General features: G+C 41.4%; 1 protein-coding gene and 1 pseudogene across 1 annotated transcript; both read left to right on the top strand.

Annotated features, from left to right (window-relative positions):
- Positions 1-4,595: 4,595 nt before the first annotated feature.
- LOC103936608 lies at positions 4,596-11,333 on the top strand (annotated as a pseudogene).
- Positions 11,334-19,662: 8,329 nt separating this feature from the next.
- LOC125477911 lies at positions 19,663-20,254 on the top strand. The gene is made up of 2 exons (XM_048585405.1): positions 19,663-19,775; positions 19,845-20,254. The coding sequence occupies exons 1-2, from the start codon at positions 19,719-19,721 to the stop codon at positions 20,106-20,108; spliced, it is 321 nt and encodes a 106-aa protein (XP_048441362.1). The 5' UTR covers positions 19,663-19,718; the 3' UTR covers positions 20,109-20,254.
- The last annotated feature ends 2,375 nt before the right edge of the window (positions 20,255-22,629 follow it).

Here is a 22,629-nt window from a genome sequence, read left to right as displayed (position 1 = left end):
GGCGACATCTGAAGGAGCTGTTGCAGTGCTACACCACAAACTGGGTAAAGGTCACATAAGTATTAGTCACTCCAAAGTGTTGGACTGTCCTCATTCTGGAACAGGTTTAAGAAGGCCCTGACACTGACATTGAAAAACAATTGAATTCCAACCACATAATTAAGATAGCAAATCGACAACATAATAAGACAACATAATAAATCTAATCGTAATTTTCTTTATGCTATATTGTCTCCGATACCTCTGTCGTCCCCAATCACGAATTCTCTAAGCCGCTTGTAATATTTGACCAGGCTGAGCCACTCGTAAACAATGAATTACACACAAAATATGAAAGGTGTAGCTTTATGTCATGGGCACATAAATCGATTGAAAGGTGATGTGTGGGAGAAGGAGGATATCACATGTTTCTATCAAAAGGGAAATTACTCGATAAGCCCCTGAGAAACGAGTCATGATTTTGTTAATTAATGGGATAAACTTGATATAGATTCAATTTTGTGAGCCACTAGTCGGATTAGTCCACTTTATTGAAATATGTCCAATAATTGAGATTCTATGTATTCTTATTTGTGGTTTGTACCATATTTACCCATTAAGCTTACGAATTGTAGTAAATACATAAACTTTCTTAATTATGGGATTATTTATGGTTTAACTTATCCCTTAATTGTAGGATTAGTTATAGCCATATAATCCCCTCAACCCCCAATCCGTTTCCCTCCTTCTTCCTTCTTCCACACAATTCTCTCTGTTAGATCATGGAATCAATCCTCCTTTTTTTGTCTCTTCTTTTCATGTGTGATATTTTTGTGCTCTTCCCTCCAAATTTGTTCCTTTAATGGAGGTATATTATATCATATTTATATTTCTATGTTCCGCCATGTAGGTTCCCAGAATTTTTCTTCCAATACAATAGGTAGTTTATTTTTGTTTTGCACGTAGATTATATCTGCTTTGTAGGTATAAAACATCTTTCTTCCTATACAATAGGTAGTTGCTAGATTATATCGGTTTTGTTTTCTTCATAAATAGTAGGTAGTTACTAGATAATATTTTAGTTTGAGAATTTAAAAACTAAATAAATGAAAAAAAAATTTAAAGAAATTAAATATTTTTATTTGAAAAGGCAAATTGATATCAAATTTATAATTGGATAACTAGATTCAGTCCCAAAAACTACTTATGTTTTGGACCTTGATCCAAAAGCCCCTAAATTAATTACCCAATACAACCGCTATCAACTTTTAATGATTAATCATTGTCACATGAATGAAATGAGTCCACTGTAAAAAAAACAAAAAAAAAAAACCACCAAAGCAGATGAAAGAATAAAAATGCATATGAAATCAAACTCAAAAGAAGAAACAAATGGGACCACTGTAAAAAAATCACAAAAGCAGATGAAAGAATAAAATGCAGGTGAAATCAAACCCAAAAGTAAAAACGAATGGGACCATTGTAAAAAAATTTCAAAAGCAGATGAAACTGAACCCAAAAGCAGAAGTCTTTTGATTATTACCTGTTAGACAATGAAGGGCAATCTATTGAAGAGAAGGGGAAGACAACGGTAGGGTTTCGACGGTCTGAGAGTTGAGTGTGAGTGAGTGAAAGGAAAGGGGAATCTTATCTCTACTCTGATCTTTTTTTATTTTTTATTTTTTTGGGGTTAAAAGTGATATTATCCATCAATTAAACACTCAAAACGGGACTACAAAAACACCACCATCTATTCTGATTAAAACAAACAAAAGTAACCACGGGTCAATTCAGTTAACCGATATCCAAGAATTATAGGAACCTCATCAAACCTACCTTAGTCGGTGCGCATCGGTTTACTCACCAAAAAAAAAAAAAAAAAAAACCAATTGGTTGAGTGGGAAGGGAGACAAATTATTATTACTTTGTTGAGTGGGGGACCTACAAATTAAAGATCAAATTTGGGAAAGAGCATAAGTTAAGAATTTATATGTAAATAATTTGTGGTTCAGGTTGGTTAAAAATATTCGTTCATGTGGTTTTGTGTTTCAATTTTGTCACATCCTGGCCCGGGTGGGACCATTTCCCGGGCCCCGCTCCACCACACGTTAGAAGATATGTCCGCTTTGGGCCCCGACCACGCCCTCACGGTTTTGTTTTTGGAACTCACACGAGAACTTCCCGATGGGTCACCCATCCTGGGAGTGCTCTCGCGCGCTTACTCGCTTAACTTCGGAGTTCCTATGGAACTCGAAGCCAGTGAGCTCCCAAAAGGCCTCGTGCTAGTAGGGATGGGAATATACATTTAAGGATCAGTCCCCTGGGCGATGTGGGATGTCACAATCCACCCCCCTCAGAGGCCCGACGTCCTCGTCGGCACATTTCCGGCCAGGGATAGGCTCTGATACCAATTGTCACATCCTGGCCCGGGTGGGGACCACTTCCCGAGCCCGCTCCACCACTGTAGCACGATATTGTCCGCTTTGGGCCCAACCACGCCCTCACGGTTTTGTTTTTGGGAACTCACACGAGAACTTCCCGATGGGTCACCCATCCTGGGAGTGCTCTCGCGCGCTTACTCGCTTAAACTTCGGAGTTCCTATGGAACCCGAAACCAGTGAGCTCCCAAAAGGCCTCGTGCTAGGTAGGATGGGATATACATTTAAGGATCAGTCCCCTGGGCGATGTGGGATGTCACAATTTTTTTTTTTTTTTTTTTTTGTAATTTAGTTAAATTTAATATAAATTATCCTATTATTTGTTAAAAAATAAAGATAAGAATTTGAATAAAAAAAGTTTAAAAAGCCAAGATGACCGACCGGTAAAATTTTTGTAGATATTTTTTTTTTCGGTAAAGTACAAAAAACTACCTCAACTATTGGTGTCATGACACTTTCATACCTCATCTTTTAAAATTGACAATATCATACCTCATCTTACGAAATTGTGACAATGTCAGACTCCGTTAGTTTTTCTGTTAATTTTTCTATTAAGTGCTGACGTGGCTTGATTCGGAGCCCACTTTCTATTAAAAATTATTAAAACTAAAAAAATATTTAATATTTTTTAAAGATTAAAAAAATAAAATAAAAAAACCTTAGTCGTCCCTTCCCCCCCTCTCTCCCCATCTTCATCTTCTTCCTGCTTAAAAATAAAAAATAAAATAAAATAAAATTTGAAAACCCAACCCCCAACCCTCCAAAAAAAATTAAAACACCCCCTACTGCGGAAGAAGAAGAAGAAGGAGAAAAAAAATAAAAAAAACCCCAACCCAACCCAATTCGGTCCCCCCCCAACCCAATGCGCACTCATCTCTCCTCCCCTATTTTCATCTTCTTCCCCTTTTCGCTCTACCTGCAACCCAGAAACAAATAAATAAATAAAATAAAATAAAATTTCAAACCCAGTTTCGGCCCAAGAAGAAGAAGAACCCTCTCTGTCTCCTCCCTATCTTCATCTTTGTCCCCCTTTCCCTCTACCTGCAACCCAGAAACAAAAAAAATAAAAATAAAAATAAAAAACTAGAAGAAGGAAGAAGAAGAAAAAAAAAATTTTGAAAACCCAACCCCCCAACCCTCCCCCCCCCCCCCCCAAGGAGAAGGAGGAAGATCCGAAGAAGAACAAGGAGGAGGAAAAAAAAATGGAAACTACAACCCAGAAAAAAAAAAAAAAAAAAAAAAAAAAAGGGAAAAAACTCAGAAGAAGGAAGAAGAAGGAGAAGGAGGAAGAGAAGAAGAAGGAGAAGGAGGGAAGAGGAAGAAGAAATCCATCAACTCAACCCCCCCTCCCGGCCTGCCCGTGGAAGAAGAAGAAGAAGGAGGCAAAGAGGAAGAAGAGGAGAAGGAGAAAAAAAAAAAAAAAAAAAAAAAAACCCCAACCCAACCCAATTCGGTCCCCCCCTCCAACCCAATGCGCACTCATCTCTCCTCCCCTATTTTCATCTTCTTCCCCTTTTGCCTCTACTTGCAACCCAGAAACAAAATAAATAAAATAAAATAAAATAAAATTTCAAACCCAGTTTCGGCCCCAAGAAGAAGAAGAACCCTCTCTGTCTCCTCCCTATCTTCATCTTCGTCCCCTTTTCCCTCTACCTGCAACCCAGAAACAAAAAAAAAAAAACAAAACAAAAAACAAAAAGAAAAAAAAATTCATACCCAGTTTCGGCCCAAGAAGAAGAAGACGAAGAAGAAGAAGGAGAGAGAAGAAGAACGAAAAAAATAAAAGTGACAAATCCAGTTTCGACCCAGGAGGAGAAGAGATGAAGAAGAAGAAGGAGGAGAGAGGAACAAAAAAAATTGAATTAGTGTGGGTGAAGGAACGGGGATGCCGCATCCCTAGGATTTTTTTTTTCCTTAATTTTTTAATATTTAATTATTAAAAATATATTTAATTATTTTTTAATCCAGCTGGATTAGTGAGTGGTTCCCATCTCTTGCCACGCCAACATTTAACATAAAAATTGACGGAGGTATGAAATTGTCACAAATTCGTAAGATGCGGTATGACATTGTCAATTTTTAAAAGATGAGGTATGAAACTGTCGTGACCCCAATAGTTGAGGTAATTTTTTACACTTTACCTTTTTTTTTTTCTTTTCCAGTGGGTGTGGTAGATAGTCAGCGATACTATAAATAGCAAAGCTTATGAGCTACTGAACTCACACCAGCACTTGATACAAAGCAATAACACTTGGCTAGTTCGCTTCAGGTTTGAAATCTTTGAAATATGTCTTCTGTGGAAGTTCCACTATCTCAATCTTCAAACCCAAATGACACTTTTGATGTTCATCAGCCTAAGCCTTCAGCCACTTTTTCTCCCAGCATTTGGGGTGACCATTTTCTGTCCTACGCTTCTTTGGTAAGACTTCTTTCTTACTACAATAAACTATTATATATTTTGAACACTATATTATTATGAAAATTAAATTTGTAATTTTAAACAAAGAGGAAAAAAACCAAAGAGTACTTTAATCATTTAAAATGCTACTGATTCGAAATCATTTTATCTAACTTTTCCTTCCTTAATGTGGCAAACATGTTGCGAATCTAACTACCAAAGTTAAATTCACACCTTTGTTTTTTTTTTTTTTTTGGGAAAAACAAGTTCTTAAAGTCATGAAAACTGCCACGCAATAACTATTTCAGGCTAGGTGCCTCTCTTTTCTCAATGTTTACAATTTAGAAATTGACATCATAAGGATTATGTGTTTTCTAATGTGTCATCAGACTTATAATCATCTTATATTAATTGTAGTCTATATCTTTTGGTACTTGGAAACCTCCTCATTCAAACATATCATAAAGGTTATGCGTTTTCTAATTTCTTAAATCAAAACGTGATCCTGTGGAGGAAGTGGATGCTGAACTTGAACAACATGTACAAGAACTGAAGGAAGAAGTGAGAAGATGCTAACGACATCACCTGAAAATGTTTCCCAAAAGTTGAACTTGATCGATGACATTCAGCACTTAGGTGTGTCCTACCATTTTGGAAATGATATTGAAGAAATTTTACAGAAAATTCACAAGAGCTCTTATGATTTGGATGACCTGTACACAGCTGCTCTTCTTTTTCGATTGCTTAGACAACAAGGTTATAACGTTTCATGTGGTAAGTAATCTCGGATGGTGGTTTGGTCATATATTTTGTTGTTTTCGTTTTTTTGTTTTTTATTTTTTATTTTTTATTTTTTGTCTAAATGCTTCTTGAGGTTCTGAATTTTCCATTTGTTGGTCATGCAGACTTATTCAACAAGTTCAAGGACGGTGATGGAAATTTCAAGGAATCACTCGTTGATGATGTTGTAGGACTACTAAGCTTGTATGAAGCCACACACCTTAGGATACATGGAGAGGAGATACTAGATGAGGCTCTAACCTTCACCATGACTAATCTCGAGTCGGCGACATTCCGTTTAAGCCCCCCACTTGCAAAAGCAGTAACCCATGCCTTAAATCAGCCGCTCCGAAAGGGTTTACCAAGGGTTGAAGCAAGGTATCACTTGTCCAGTCTACCAGGAACTAAGAGAATCACCGAATGAAACTCTTCTAACGTTCGCCAAGTTGGATTTCAACCGACTGCAACGAGTCCATCAGAAAGAACTAAGCGAAATCACCAGGTAAATTAATTCCTTTTTCATCCAAATACATCACTTACTAAAGAGTTGAATTCTCCACCTCTAGCTACAAATAAATAATTATTTTTGTAACTCAGGTGGTGGAAGGACTTGGACGTGCCAAACAAGCTACCTTTCGCAAGAGACAGATTGGTTGAGGTCTACTTCTGCTGGAGTATGTCTGTCTATTTTCAGCCTCAGTATTCCTTTGCTAGGAGAACATCATGCAAAGTTACTGCTGTAGCATCCATTATCGATGACCTTTACGAATATGACACAGATGAACAACTAAAGCTCTTTACTGAAGCTATTGAGAGGTATGAATATATCATTAGTTAAAATTATCTTATACATAAAAGAGTTTATTTCAGTTTACTAACACAAGTCTCGTGGTTTTCAACATTTAGTACATAAAGTTTTTTTCGTCTTAGAGTCATACCTAAAATGTTAACTTTGAAACAGTTTCATACATCTATTAAGTTTTCGTTAGAACGTCTGTTAACTGATGACGTAGCGCCCACGTGGACCATTACTAAACCTCACGTGTCAATACGAGCCCACTTCAATATTAAAAAATTATACAAAAAAAAAAAAAAAAAAATCCGTACCCACCTTCTCCCCCGTACCCTCTCACTCCCTTCTCTCTTCTGCAACCCCCTTCTCTCTTCTGCACCTGCACCACCCTACCTTCTCTCCTCCGCAACCCGCACCACCCACGTCTCAAACAACAATCTCCATCCTCCACATCTCATCACATCTCACGAATCAGATCAGAAACCCTCCCCCCTCTCTTTTCCCCTCCCTAAATCTTCGCCCACAATTTCACGTCTACTATTAGGGTTTCTGAAATGTCAGGTGCAGCAATAGCGGTGAGCTACTTGAGCTCCTGGGCACGCGCCCTCGTCCAGATCTCTCCTTACACTTTCTCCGCTATCGGCGTTTCTGTCCTTGGCGCCGCCTGGTTTTTCCCTTTTCCTTGTTTCCTATCCATTTAGTAATTAAAGTTCTGATCTTTAGATTAAATACTGATAATGAATATTATTGGATGGAAATTAGGGGGATTTATATAACTGGGAGGGTGGCTACGGGTGCTACCGCATCGGGTGCGCCTTCGCACCCAAAAAAGAGCATACCTTCACCCGAAAAAGAGCATACCTTCATCCAGCCCTCTCTCCTCCACCATGCCTCCTGATACGGCATCGATTTAGTCCCCATTTCAATCCCCGATTCCACCACCACGGCCAAGACCTTGATCAAGCAAGGCCCCTTCGATTGCATCATCCACAAGAGAGAAGGGAGGGAAAGGGTGCGGGTGCAGGTACAGAGGAGAGAAATGAGGGTGGTGCAAGTGCAGAAGAGAGAAGGGAGGGAATGGGTGCGGGTTCCAGAAGAGAGAAGGGAGGGAGAGGGTGAGGGGGTGAAGGTGGGTAGATATATATATATATATATATATATATATCTATTTTAATATTGAAGTGGGCCCATATTAACACGTGTCAGTCAGTAATTTTCCACGTGGGCGTCACGTGAAGTTCTAACGGAAAACTTAATAGATATATGAAATTGTTCCAAAATTAACATTTTAAGTATGATTTTGGGATGAAAAAATTTTCATGTATTAAATGTTGAAAACCACAAAACTTATGGGTAGTAAACTGGATTAACTCTATATAAAATATCTTCCCTTACATCACCATCCGATCAAAAGGAAAACTAACCTAATTACACACAACTGATTTATGTATTACTTGATAAGGTGGGATGTCTCAGCCATGAATCAACTACCAGAGTATATGAAAGTCTGCTATAAAGCGTGTTAGATGTATACAATGAATTCATGAAAAGCTTTTGCACGATGGGAAGCTATATCGCATCCACCATGCAAGAGAAGCGGTACTAATCCTCAATATGAATTAGCGGTAGAGATGATTTTGAATTATTATAATCTCATGATCTGGTATGTGTCAGATGAAAAAACAAGTTAGAGCCCACTTCGATGAAGCCAAATTGTTCCACCAGAAGCACATACCATCACTGGATGAATACATGCCTCTATCACTCGTCACCAGTGGCTACCCGTTGCTAATAACCACATCCTTTGTTGGAATGGAAGAAGCTACAATAAACTCCTTTGATTGGTTGTCAACTTTCCCTCAGGCGGTGAAGGCTGCATCAAAAATTTGCAGACTCATGGATGATATAGTGGACCACAAGGTACTTAATCGTATATGTAAATTCTATTAATGAGTATTGTCAAATGCAACAAGTCTCACACTAAAAACCTGACAGAACAAAATATAACCTCATATTAAGTGGTTCCACTTCTAAGTACACCGAACGTTTTTATGACAAAATTTTACACTTGATGGGCTAGCAAATGGTTAAGTTAGAATAATATCCTGTTTGACCAATTAGTAGTGGCCCCTCCCCTCCCCCTTCCCTCCCCTTCTCTCTGAAATCTTGACAAAGCACGACTATTATGATTGGATTAATACTTATGTTACTTTTTATCTTAATCCTCATGCATGACTAGTTTGAGCAAGAGAAAGAACAGTTTATCTCAGCTGTGAACTGTTACATGAAGAAATATGGTGTCACAGAAGAAGAAGCGATAATTGAACTTAAAAGACAAGTGCATAATGCATGAAGGACATAAACGAAGCATGCCTCCACCCTACCGCTGTCCCCATGCCCCTGTTAATTCGTATTCTTAATTTTGCTCGGCTCATGGATGTTGTGTACAAGTGTGAAGATGGCTACACTAATGCTAAGGGCGTGCTAAAAGATCTTATAGTTTCTACACTAGTGGAACCCGTGGCTTTATGAGCCTGAAATATCTAGGTGTTGTGATGTTTCTTTTAAAAGTAGTCTGTAGGGCCTAAGTTGCCTACAAAAATAAGGAGTTACGATCCGTTAAGACCGTAAAAATGTAATTTGGGTTGTGCGTTTGCTTTACATATTATGATTTTATGATTAATAAAAGAACTTCTATGCAGTTGGAAATGAATCATATATTAATTATTCAGCTCAAATAGCACACTAAAACATGCATTTATATGGCTGTTGGTGCCAAAACTTGGACGGAGCTTGGTTACGCAGTTTAACACGTATTTTTCCTGAGGATTGTTTTTAGTCTCAGTGCCACAAGATTGTTCGAGAGAAGAGAGAATATGTGTGCCTCTGTTGGAGACTGTCAACATAGACAATGTTTGTGTGTTGTGCATGTGTGCAAGTTACGTGTTAATCTGACTTCAGAACCACACTACAGGACAGCACCACATTTATCGCAGTTAATTCACCACGGACATAAGAGACTCGTTGTAGAATATCCAATATTACCACGGACATTTAAAATCCGTTGTGAGTAAATGGTTTTAACAACGAGCAAAATCGGTCTGTAATAGAACATGTTAAAATAATAACGCGCAAGTAAAGCTTGTTGCAGTTATTTGATATGACCACGAGGATAGCTCATTGTTGAAATAAATTTAATCACAGCGCCTTCTTGAAATCAATCACGGTATATGAATGTTGTAGGTTAATTTATTTAATATTACTCCAAATTTGTTATCAGAACCAACTCTATCTTAAACCCAATCTATATACCAATTCCAGATCTGATACCACCAACCACCCAGTCTCACCCATTCGCTTCCTTCGGCGGTTTCTCTGAAATCTCCAAACTACTCATTTCTCTCTCCAAAGCCCCGCCCCCCTCTTCTTCGAATCACAACCGTCTTCTGTCTGGTGCTCACACAAGAACTCGTCACTGATGTAGAGCCCGCTGGAAGCTTTCCCTAGAGAACAACATGTCGGTCGCCGTCCCTATGGCCTCGCCCAGTCGCCGGCTCGACTTGGATGACCAGCCATTCCTCAATTCCAGGATTAGTATGTCTCTCGATTTCTTTGTAAAGATATTAAAATTTAATTCCGTTCATTGAAATGATACCGGATTATTCTGCCATTAAAGTGTAATTATGAATAAGTATGTTTTTTACAATTCGATTTTGGCTAAATGTGATAAATATTAAAGCTTTACTTAGTTTTGGTTCAATACGATAAGGTGCAAGAGAAAGGGATATGTTGATAACTAGGAGGCAAGCATGCCCAAGCATAGAACGAGCAGTGTGAAATTTGTTGGGGTCGAATTGTGCCCTGACAATGTGGCTATTGCCATGGTATTTTGTTCAAGGTGTCCTAGGCCTTGCAGGGCTTGCTGTCAGTACTGAACGAAATCAAGTGAAAACTAGAAAACTCGTCAAAAACTGGGCAAACTTTAAACGTTCATAACCTCTTCAATACTGAACGAAATAAAGTGATTCAAAAACAAAAATCATATTTCCCGACGAGACGAAGAGAATAGTACCTTTTTTAAACGGCTAACTTGTCGTGGTTTGGCTGGAAAGCAACTCGAAAGTAGCTATCTTGGAATGGAAGAAGCTACAATAAACTCCTTTGATTGGTTGTCAACTTTCCCTCAGGCGGTGAAGGCTGCATCAAAAATTTGCAGACTCATGGATGACATAGTGGACCACAAGGTACTTAATCGTATATGTAAATTCTATTAATGAGTATTGTCAAATGCAACAAGTCTCACACTAAAAACCTGACAGAACAAAATATAACCTCATATTAAGTGGTTCCACTTCTAAGTACACCGAACGTTTTTATGACAAAATTTTACACTTGATGGGCTAGCAAATGGTTAAGTTAGAATAATATCCTGTTTGACCAATTAGTAGTGGCCCCTCCCCTCCCCCTTCCCTCCCCTTCTCTCTGAAATCTTGACAAAGCACGACTATTATGATTGGATTAATACTTATGTTATTTTTTATCTTAATCCTCATGCATGACTAGTTTGAGCAAGAGAAAGAACATTTTATCTCAGCTGTGAACTGTTACATGAAGAAATATGGTGTCACAGAAGAAGAAGCGATAATTGAACTTAAAAGACAAGTGCATAATGCATGGAAGGACATAAACGAAGCATGCCTCCACCCTACCGCTGTCCCCATGCCCCTGTTAATTCGTATTCTTAATTTTGCTCGGCTCATGGATGTTGTGTACAAGTGTGAAGATGGCTACACTAATGCTAAGGGCGTGCTAAAAGATCTTATAGTTTCTACACTAGTGGAACCCGTGGCTTTATGAGCCTGAAATATCTAGGTGTTGTGATGTTTCTTTTAAAAGTAGTCTGTAGGGCCTAAGTTGCCTACAAAAAATAAGGAGTTACGATCCGTTAAGACCGTAAAATGTAATTTGGGTTGTGCGTTTGCTTTACATATTATGATTTTATGATTAATAAAAGAACTTCTATGCAGTTGGAATGAATCATATATTGGAAATGAATCATATATTAATTATTCAGCTCAAATAGCACACTAAAACATGCATTTATATGGCTGTTGGTGCCAAAACTTGGACGGAGCTTGGTTACGCAGTTTAACACGTATTTTCCCTGAGTATTGTTTTTAGTCTCAGTGCCACAAGATTGTTCGAGAGAAGAGAGAATACGTGTGCCTCTGTTGGAGACTGTCAACATAGACAATGTTTGTGTGTTGTGCATGTGTGCAAGTTACGTGTTAATCTGACTTCGGAACCACACTACAAGATAGTACCACATTTATCGCAGTTAATTCACCACGGACATAAGAGACTCGTTGTAGAATATCCAATATTACCACAGACATTTAAAGTCCGTTGTGAGTAAATGGTTTTAACAACGAGCAAAACCGGTCTGTAATAGAACATGTTAGAATAATAACGCACAAGTAAAGCTTGTTGCAGTTATTTGATATGACCACGAGGATAGCCCGTTGTTGAAATAAATTTAATCACAGCGGCTTCTTGAAATCAATCACGGTATATGAGTGTTGTAGGTTAATTTATTTAATATTACTCCAAATTTGTTATCAGAACCAACTCTATCTTAAACCCAATCTATATACCAATTCCAGATCTGATACCACCAACCACCCAGTCTCACCCATTCGCTTCCTTCGGCGGTTTCTCTAAAATCTCCAAACTACTCATTTCTCTCTCCAAAGCCCCGCCCCCTCTTCTTCGAAATCACAACCGTCTTCTGTCTGGCGCCCACACAAGAACTCGCCACTGATGTAGAGCCCGCTGGAAGCTTTCCCTAGAGAACGACATGTCGGTCGCCGTCCCCATGGCCTCGCCCAATCGCCGGCTCGACTTGGATGACCAGCCATTCAATGCGATAAATATTAAAGCTTTACTTAGTTTTGGTTCAATACGATAAGGTGCAAGAGAAAGGGATATGTTGATAACTAGGAGGCAAGCATGCCCAAGCATAGAACGAGCAGTGTGAAATTTGTTGGGTCGAATTGTGCCCTGACAATGTGGCTATTGCCATGGTATTTTGTTCAAGGTTTCCTAGGCCTTGCAGGGCTTGCTGTCAGTACAAATCAAGTGAAAACTGGAAAATTTGTCGAAAACTGGGCAAACTTTAAACGTTCATAACCTCTTCAATACTGAACGAAATCAAGTGATTCAAAAACAAAAATCATATTTCCCGACGAGACGAAGAGAATGGTACCTTTTTTCAACAGTTAACTCGTCGTGGTTTGGCTGAAAAGCAGCTCGAAAGTAGCTATCTTGGTCTCGAGCCATTTTTGGCCAAACCAAGGCGATTTAGTCATCAAAAGGGATACCATTGTCTTTGTCTCGTCGAGAAGTATGATTTTTGTTTTTGAATCACTTGATTTCATTGAGTATTAAAGAAGTTATGAACATTTAAAGTTTACCTAGTTTCCGGCAAGTTTTTCAGTTTTCACTCAGACCAGTCAACTTTGAGGCTATTTTTTGGCCATCTCTGGCAACCATTGGGCTTCCAAATAGGTATAATCTTATTCTACACTTTCCTATCTTCATTTTGATATATTATGGGTCGATTTAAGAAATGATTGAGTTACGAAGTTTTGAAATTTGCCCAAACTTCCGACCAAGAGCTCCGGGACATAACGGAGTTTTTAACAGAATGACCAAAATGATGGATGGTGCACAATTTCAGGGACCACTTCTATTGATTTGAAATTTCAGGGACCAAATTGATGTGTTATGCAAATCTCAAAGATCATTTTGGCGATTTAGCCTTGTTTGAAATTCTCTCTTTATTGACCTAAAGGGCAATTTTGTCATAGTCAAACAAAAATTTGAGAAAAGTCTAGGGCTTAGACTAGTTTACGTCACTTAATACTATGGTCTAGTAGTATTATTTTTTATTTGTAAATGAAAGGTCTTAGGTTCGATTCTAACCAAAAGCGAATTTGAACCACATTATTGCTAGCCCATTGTGAGGCTTAGCCTACTCCCCCACTCCTTTAATATAAATAATATTGATTGTTCAAAAAATAGATAAAATAGTTTATCGTTTTGCCAGTCAATACTATAGTCTGGTGATATTTCTCTTTATCAGTAAGTAAGAGGTTTTATGTTCGAACTTGTAAATGACAAATTCAATACCTAATGAAATTGCCTAGTATCTTTGATTTTGCATTTTGGTTGCAGGAAACATTCTTCTTCGAGTTTTAGGGTTTTGTTCTTCCTAGCTTTTTCTGGGTCGGGGTATATAATTTATCTCTTTGGTGTTTTTTTTAAACTTTTTTTTTTTTTTTTGGGGTTTTTTGATTGTTTGTGCTTCGATTTTCCCTCAAACTTAAAAAAAAAAAAAAAAGAAAAAAAGAAAAAAAAAAAGAGGAATACTGTTGATTAGTTTTTGGTTTTGCTTTGTATGTTTCGGTTTTGTACTGTGAGTGAGGAATTTTTTTATTTTGGTGTTTTAATTAAGGGCTAAACATTTCCAGCAATACAAATGGATGATCATGATTAATTTTTGGGTTTAATTTAGCTTTTGATTATTGTGGATGAGTTGCGAAACTTCTTTTCGATTATGTGATCTGTGCCTGTTATGTTGTTCTTATCTTGATTATATTTGGTTGAGGTCATGATGATTTATGGGTTTTTTTTAAATATGATCCAGGTTTGAGCATTCTGGTTAGCAGGCCCGCTTAGTTGAATCAGCTAAGTTTCATGTCTGACATCGACGTACTGCTTCTAATGCGTTTGGTATGTTTTCTGTTAACTCGTAACTCATCTGAGAGATCATTTTTTTATTGAATTCAATTGAATAAGTTTTTTAATTGAAAACCTGGGTACCTAGATGCTCCAGAGATCATTTTCAATCATCGATACAATACTGTTGTAATTTAGTAGTTGTGCAGTTTGAGAATTGGTGTGTAGTTGTTTCCTTCAGCAACCTGACTAACCTGATATACTCAAGAAACCAAGCAAAATTGCTTATCTGGGCATTATTGACAACCTAAATGGTTTGGTTTGGCTTGGCTATAATTCATATGAATTTGAAGTCGTTAGTTCTGGTGTCTTTAAGATCTGATTTAAAAACCTGGAGCAATATGCATATATACTGGTGAAAATATAAGGTTGTGAGTGTGGTACTGATTCTTTCTTGTATTAATTGAGCTTATAATATATTTTAGGCCTCAAATATAGATTTGTTTCCGTATCAATTCTTAACTTATCAGTGTTAATAGAAATTGATTTGGTTTTGTATATCAGAATTTTTAAACAACAAAATTAACCTGCAAATTCAGTTCAGGTATCAATGCTTACGCTTATTTAGATTGTTGAATTCATCTTTACCTTTATTAGATTTATTTTTCAATGTTGTTTGATGCATTATCGTGTTACTTTATTATTAATAAAACTAATTTGGTTTTGTAGATTAAGATTTTTTAGCGAGAGAATCAAGTTCAAAATTCAATGAGGTATGAATCTTTTTGCTTATTTGGCCTGTTGAATTCATGTTTGCCTTTGCTGCATTTTATTTTTTACAGTTGTTTGGTACATTATGGTATTAATTTCATTGTAATTTTATGGATTTGAAGTCGTTATTTGGATTTGGGACTGTGAGAAGGATCTGGTGGGTATAAAGCTTCACTGCTTTGTATTGCAGCTCATTTTGATAACATTTATAATGGTATATAATTGCTGATTAATATTCCAGTTTAATATTGTTGTTTATTATGTGTGACAGTTATATTAGTAACATTTACACTGTTATCTGTCGTAGTTAGACTTGCTGACCATTTTTATCCCTGTTTATGACATTTTGTGCTAGGGTTTTTGAGCTTTGTTACTTACCCTTTCGTTTTTTTTTTTTTTTTTGGTTGCTTGATTTGTTTTGCAGGTTGGCATTTGCAAAAGGGGAGAACAACATCTTAGATAGTTTTGGTGCTTATGAAACATTTGAGGGTAAGATTCACATGGTTATTTAAATCTGTGGGTTTGTTTCTTTGATTTTAAAATAGAAAAAACTTAACATTTTTTTCCCTAGATTTTAATTAGAATGTGTTTGTAAAGCTTTTTATGCATTGCTGTGGTTTATTGTAATAAGTGGCAACTATGTATAAGGAGCTATTAGTTTGGTATTTACAGAAATTAGGTGTTCAATTAGTTGAGATTATTTGGTTTCCCTTCAATTTTCTTTGCTTTCTACTTTCTCTTATGTCATGTATTTTTATGACTTATTCTTATTTTGCGGTTTTAGTATTATGTTAGTTTGGCAGAACATTATTATTTAGTCAGTGGTGGTTCTGTTTATGCCCAGAAAATGGTTAGCTAAAGTGTATTGACACATGGTCTTTTTATCAATGTGTTGTAAATTTTTTTATATGTTGTGGTTTACTATGGTAACTTTTAGCAAGTATGTATGGGGGGAAATGCTTTTGCTTTCCCCTATTTCCCTTTCTTTTTTTCGCAGAAAAAAATTTCATGCAATATTTTTCTGTTTTTGTTAAAATAATGTCCTGATGTGATTAAGTGCCTAAAGGTTACACATTTGGTCTTAAGTGTTATTGTTGACTACAAAAATTACAGAACCTACGTGGCGCGCAGGCCGAATAACTAATGAGCTAACTAATGTCCTTCGGTTGAATGCAGGGCGTGCCAACTCGTCGGCCGAGCTCGGCCGAGGAGTAAAATTTGATGCGGTCGCGTTGAGCGCGCTGTTGACTTCTGTATCTTGCGATTGCGACCGAGGAAGGAACGCTCTCGGTCTCTGGATTCTATAGCCTGAAGACAAGGCTACTAATTCTACGGAGTTCACAACTCGTCGAAGCCTGATTCGGCCACTGTGATTATATTCGTAAGAGTATAAGCACGCCGAATTGAGACCAAACTATACGGGCACAGGTACTCGAATGTGATGTATGTCTTGATGGTGAACGTAGTTCGGCCGTCGGAATGCCGAACCCTGAAACTTACTCGTGAGTATCCAATCATAAACTCACTCGGCCTCCAATGCGCCGAGCAAGGCAATCCGTAACACCCAACTATGCCGAAACGGCTTAGTAAGATGACCTCTACCAACAAAGGTTCGAAAAACCTTCCTCGGCCGAGACTTAGATAGGTAATCGGTCGACCTCGACGCAGTGCTGTTTGTCCAAACTGAAGGTGTGTCTTGGTCGGCTGATTCTGCGGCAGCAGTGCTGTTTATCCAAACTGAAGGTGCTCACCGGTTGCTTCCACAGTGCTGTTTATCCAAACTGAAGGTGTGTCGGCGGGAAAAGAAAAGGAAAAAATCTCAAGGTGTTTGAGAGAATTTGCGCAGGGCAATTGTATGCTGATGTTGAAGGGGCTTTTCTATTGCGTAATTTCTTGTATTTATAGCACCTCGCTCCTTGATTCCCATTCTGATTTGGATTGGGAGTCCTTGTCCCATCTCACCTTTAATTCAAACAATCCCAGTCTATTGGGATTCTGAATTCTCCTACTTTTGAGGTTTTACCCCTTGCCGGTCGAGAATCCTGGTTGCATCAGGATTTCCTCGACCTTTCCTCGTTTATCTGGACTACTTAAGATAGGATCTAGCCGACCCTGCCAGCTGGTCCGAGTCTCATTATTTGGCCCATAGCATGTGTTATTACCTTGGGCGGAGCACATCCTGCTGCTCGGCCCAATCCTAATATTTTGGGCCCAAACATGCCCCCTCGCTTCTGAGGTCGCCGACTGTCACTCTTGGTCGGCTCTCGGCCTTGAAGAAGCGAAAACATTTATTGCTCTTCTGGACCTTACTTCATTAATGACCATTATTCCTGCATATTTATGAGACATGATGCACCTTCCTTGCTGTCCTCAACGCGTGGCCACGTGTCGATTCTCCGTCGTTCAAAAGCTTCAATCATGGGCCTCGAAACCGTGCACTATTGAACCGTCTTATCCTCATTAAATACATTGAACTTGTCGCCGCACGCAATCGTGCGTCCTGGATTTTCGACTCCTCGATTCCATTTTCGCATGTTCCCGAAATATCCGAAATAATTGCAGACTTTCCCGGTTAACTTTCCCCCCAATTTGGAACCACGCTTTTCAAATCCAGTGTCTTTCAAATCAAGCGTTTGATTTTCCATCTGAAAAGCCTATAAATACCCACATTTCAATCTATTCGCTTCTTACGTCTTCAGATATTCCAAACTCCCTTGCTTGTTCAAACCAAAACTCTAGTCCTTCTGCAATATTTTCCCCAGTTCTTCTTCCTGCAATATTTCCTTCCAACACACCTTTTTTTTCCACAAATGGCCTCCTTCATTTCGAAGCTTTCCGAGGAGATCAACAAATGCAAGGACTTTATCGACCGGAACACAATCAAAACGGTACGCTTCGAGGATGACATGGCCGCTTCTCATCAGATCCTGGGCCCAATTTTCAAAGATGCAGTGCCGTCGTGCATCACCGACCTTCTCAAGGAGCAGTGCCTTACACCCCTGCTTCAAGGGTTGGACTGGTCGAAATGGTCCTTGGCTCGGCCTCAAGGAGCCTGGCCCTCGACCACCACAGCTTGGGCCGCCTGGGTGGACCGAATGAGATCATTCTTCGGCGAGGAGTGGAAAGCTCTTGGTATCTATGATGCCATCATGCTCTCGACCGTGGAGATTACCATGGACAAAGAGCTGCTCATGGCGGCCTTGACCCTGTGGTGCTCGGCTACCAACACTATGATCCTTCCATTTGGCCCCCTAGGCCCCACAGTGCTCGACGTCTCGGCTATCCTTGGGACTTCTCCATCCGGCCTCCCAATTGATGCCGCTCTTTCAGGATGCCCCTCCTCTCTTGACCTGAAGGCGCTTTTCGACGAGCGGGCCGTCGAAACGCTCAGCAGAGGCGGTCGGGAGCCTTCGAGAGAAGAAGTTCACAAGCTTCACAAAAACTTCTTCAATTACAACACCCTCATCCTCCATTTCGCCGGCCGGGGGAAAGAGAATCTCAGGAAGGGGGAACATGAAGCCTTCCTCTTCTACTGGTACAACAAATTTATTTGTTGTACCAGGTCGAACAAGTGCTTGGTCGAGAATATGCCGGTGGCCCAGGCCCTGGCTAGTGGTCACTCTTTGGCGTTCAGCCCGGCTATTCTTGCCAACCTTTTCCGTTGCTTGGCCGAGACGACCATCAACAAAATCGACCCGCACCAGAACGGGCCCCTCTGGGTCTTCCAACTCTGGCTGCAGATCTATTTTTCCACTCTTCGGCCAGAGATCCCCGCTTTCCAGCGCTCGGCCGCTCTCGGCCCCCAACTGGCCTCCCGACCGGCACCTCCTCACCGGGCTGACGAGGTCCTTAAGCACTTTTTCAGTCTCGACGTCCTTTCGGACGACGAGTTCCTGGTGTGCCGGCGCCAGGAGTACCCTGCTTCGATTGGGCTCCCAACGGCAGCCTGGGCCGAGGCCGAGATGCAGGCCTCCGTCAATCCTGGGGGTCAATCGTACTGGCTCGCGACCTTCCCTTGGTTGCGACGCCCGCCGAGCCAGCTGGGAGGTCTACCACCCCCACTTTGTCGCCCGGCAACTCGGCTACCTCCAAGGTTGCCCCGTTCCATTGCTCACCTCCCGTTCCCTCTTGAGCCGGGGGCGTCTTTCTGGTTCTTCCGAGAGGGAATGCCGATCGATGGAGCAAGAATTCCAAGATCGGTGTAAGAAGTTCCGTCCTCGGCCGATCGTCCCGGAATCCTTGGGCACCGAGACTTTTGGGGATTGGTGGGACGAGTACACCTGCGACTTCTTCGGCGTCTCGGTCGAAGAAGTGGTGAGCAAAGTTTTTGGCGATCGGCCCGAACTAGCGCCCTCGACCCAACCTAAGGAGTCGGCTCAAGGTATATTGTTGACTAATTACTTTGTCATTTCAAAACTTGCCCTTGTTAACAATTACTTTGCCTATTTCAGGGGGTCGTGGGGCGAAGAAGGTTGAAGTGGTTGCCGCGGCGGCGAGGGTGAAGAAGTTGGCGCCCAAGAGGAAAACCATCGCCACCGAGCGGCCAATCCCCTCCAAACGCCCCCACCGAGAGGCCGAGCCGGAGATTGATGTCCTTCGCCCTTCTAAACGCGTCAAGAAATTGGCGAAGAATGGCGACCGGGAGATTCATGTCGTCTCCAGTGACGTTACTGGGACGCCTGCTTCTGCCGGTTCTCCTACTGTGCCGGTTGCCCCGGCATCTCCACTCCCGATCCCTCCGGTCGTTCCCCTCCCTGGAGCCACAGCCGATCCAATCGTCACACCAGCTCCAGCTTCGGAGCCGGCCGTGGCGCCTGCGATGGGTAAACCGGCTGCGCCTATTGGTGCGCCCTCGACTCCCACGGTCATTCTGGAGGTAAAATTCTACTTCCACTTGTTTCCTTAGGTCTCTGGTCGTAATGCTAAATGTTCTCTTTATGTTCAGGATATCGGGAGCGAAAGTGACGAAGTCCCGCTGGAACGCCGTCGCGGACGAGTTAATTCTTCTCTCGTTCATCCTCCTCCGATTGTTGATGCGACCGATCGACCGACTCCTCCTGCGGCGGATCGCGGCAAGAGGCCCATGGCCGACCCTGAGGCCACGGCCGAGTCGCCGATCCATCCGCAGGATGCAGATCTCCCCATTCCTCCGCAGGAAGTCTCCTCGGCCTATGTAAGTCTTCTATTTTTTGTATTAATTTTCCAATGACACGTTCTTAAAAGATTATTAAAATGTCAGGTGCCCGATCATTCATTTCACCGGCAATTTTATGCGCCGAGGGGTGTTATTTATATTTCCTGGCCGCCGTCGTGGCCATCAAATATAGATAACCTCCATCGGCCGCGTGAATTGCGTAGCGGTCTAAGGCACTGGGCTCGGCCATTAAGTTCCCTGGGTTCGAGCAATAACCCAGAGGGCATGGCCGAAGTCTCCTCTCGGCAGGTCTAAAACAATCCCCTTTTCCTTTATGCATTATACCACGACGTCTGTCTTTCCTTCTTACCGATCTTCTTTTATGTGCAGCCGTCGTGGGAAGTAGAGCTTGACGCCCTTCTTCAGAGCACGACCGGTGAGGCTGGTTCTTCTGCTGTTCCAGCCGAATCGGCGGGAACTACGCCTGCCGAGGTCTTCGTGAAGCTGCACGAAGTCTTGTCTCTGACTGCCTCCCAAGCTCTTCGGTGCAAAGGCCTCGACTCCGTTGGAGAATGTCTCAATGACCTCGCCAGCGGTGGTCATCTGAGCCCGGAGGGTATCTCTTTTCTGACCGACCTCCTGGAACGAACTCGGCAACACTTCTACATCTTCGAGCGAGCCCTTCAAGCTGAGGATGACTTGAAGGCTGCCAAGGTCGCGCAAGAAGCCGGCCGATCTGAGATGGAGGCACTTAAAGCCAAGAAGGCGAAGCTGACAGAGTTTGATCGCCAGATTTTTGACCTCCAACGTCAGATTTCTGACCTTCAACGGCAAAGGTCCGTTGCCGCTGCCGAGCTTGAGAAGGATTTCGAGGCTAGCAAGGCTCGGCTGACGGCCTTTGCTGCTGGTGCACGGCATGTCCAGCAGCTGCAGCTTAACAAGAAGACCAGGCAGGCCGAGATCATCCTGGGCGAGGCGAAGTGGCTGGAGCTGAAAGCTGCCCTTGAGACTTTCCTCCCCTCGACCCCTTAGGAGCCTATCATTGTATTTGTATTGGTTTTTGTAATAAATCTTTTTGCTATCAATACAATGATCCTTTGCTATTAATGCAATAGTCTTACTCTTGCATTTCCCATGTAATTGGATAGTACTTCTTTAAAAACTTTCCATTAATCGGTAATTTATGAACTGAACCCGTCCGATCTCTCAGATGATATGCCCCCTTGCCGAGGACTTTGTGAACAACGAATGGCCCTTCCCAATTCGGCGACCACTTCCCAAATCTTGGGTCCTTAATCCCAATAGGCAACACAGTTTGCCAAACCAATTCTCCTTCGCCGAACGTTTTTTGTCTTACACGCTGGTTATACGCTCGTTCGGCAATTTTCTTTTGTGCTACCAGTAAGTTACTCGCGTCGATTCGACTTTCTTCTAAATCTTCTAATTCCTGCCGCATCGCTTGACAATATTCAATACTGAACAAGTTACTCTGCTCGATTACTCGTAACGAATTTATACTCAACTCGACCGGTAACATGGCGTCGTGTCCGTAAGTTAACGCGTAAGGGGTGGTTCCAGTGGCCGAGCGGGGTGAAGTTCGGTATGCCCATAACGCTTCATTTATCTTCAAGTGCCACAACCCAGGTTTCTCTTTTACCATTTTTTCAAGGATACCGATCAACACTTTATTGCTTGCCTCAGCCTGCCCGTTTGCCTGTGGGTAATACGGCGTAGATTGCTCGAGTCGGATGTTCAAACTTGCTGCGTATTCCTTAAACCTATCAGCCGTGAAGATAGTGCCATTATCAGTTATGATCGTTTCTGGCACGCCGAATCTGGTCACAATATTTTCCTCTACGAAATTGCATACCTCCTTGGCCGTTAATTCGGCGTATGACCTTGCCTCGACCCACTTAGTGAAATAGTCAGTTGCTACCATAATCCACGCATGTTTCGCTGCCCCCGATGATGGCGTGATTTTGCCAATCACGTCCATTGCCCAACCTCTGAACGGCCATGGTTTGGTGACGGAATGTAGCAATTCGGCCGGGGCTCTCTGTACGTGTCCATGAATTTGGCATGGTACGCATCTCCGTGCGTATTCAATGCAATCCTTTAATATGCTGGGCCAAAAGTAACCGTGACGTCGGAGCAACCAACGCATCTTTCGTCCAGACTGATGTGCTCCGCAAATTCCTTCATGTACTTCGGCCATTGCTTGGGCAGCCTCGTCTGGGCCGAGGCACAATAACAGTAACCCATCCTCGCCCTTGCGATATAATTCATTTTGATACGACACGTAATTCGTGGCAAAGACCTTCGTTCTCCGATCGTGTTTCCCGTTGGGATTATCGAGGTACCGTAACATCGTTTTTCTCCAATCATCTGGTTCTACCTCGACGGCACATATTTCTACGGGGTCTCCTCGTTCTAGTAGGGATGGGAGCGACATTACCCTTGTTCGTATTACGTGTGTGCGCTGGAGGGTTTGCCGATCGATCAAGGCCGGGTACGATTGCAGGCCTGTGGCCGCGACGCGGCCGAGTTTGCCCCCCATGAGTTGTGCTCCGGAGGCGATCTGAGCGAGTTCATCGGC

This window comes from the organism of the source record quoted next, unplaced genomic scaffold (assembly GCF_019419815.1).
Source record: "Pyrus x bretschneideri cultivar Hongxiangsu unplaced genomic scaffold, Pyrus_bretschneideri_v1 Contig224, whole genome shotgun sequence".
NCBI lineage: Eukaryota > Viridiplantae > Streptophyta > Magnoliopsida > Rosales > Rosaceae > Pyrus > Pyrus x bretschneideri.
Note: the sequence above shows the minus strand (reverse complement) of the source record. Positions and strands in the feature narration are given on the sequence as shown.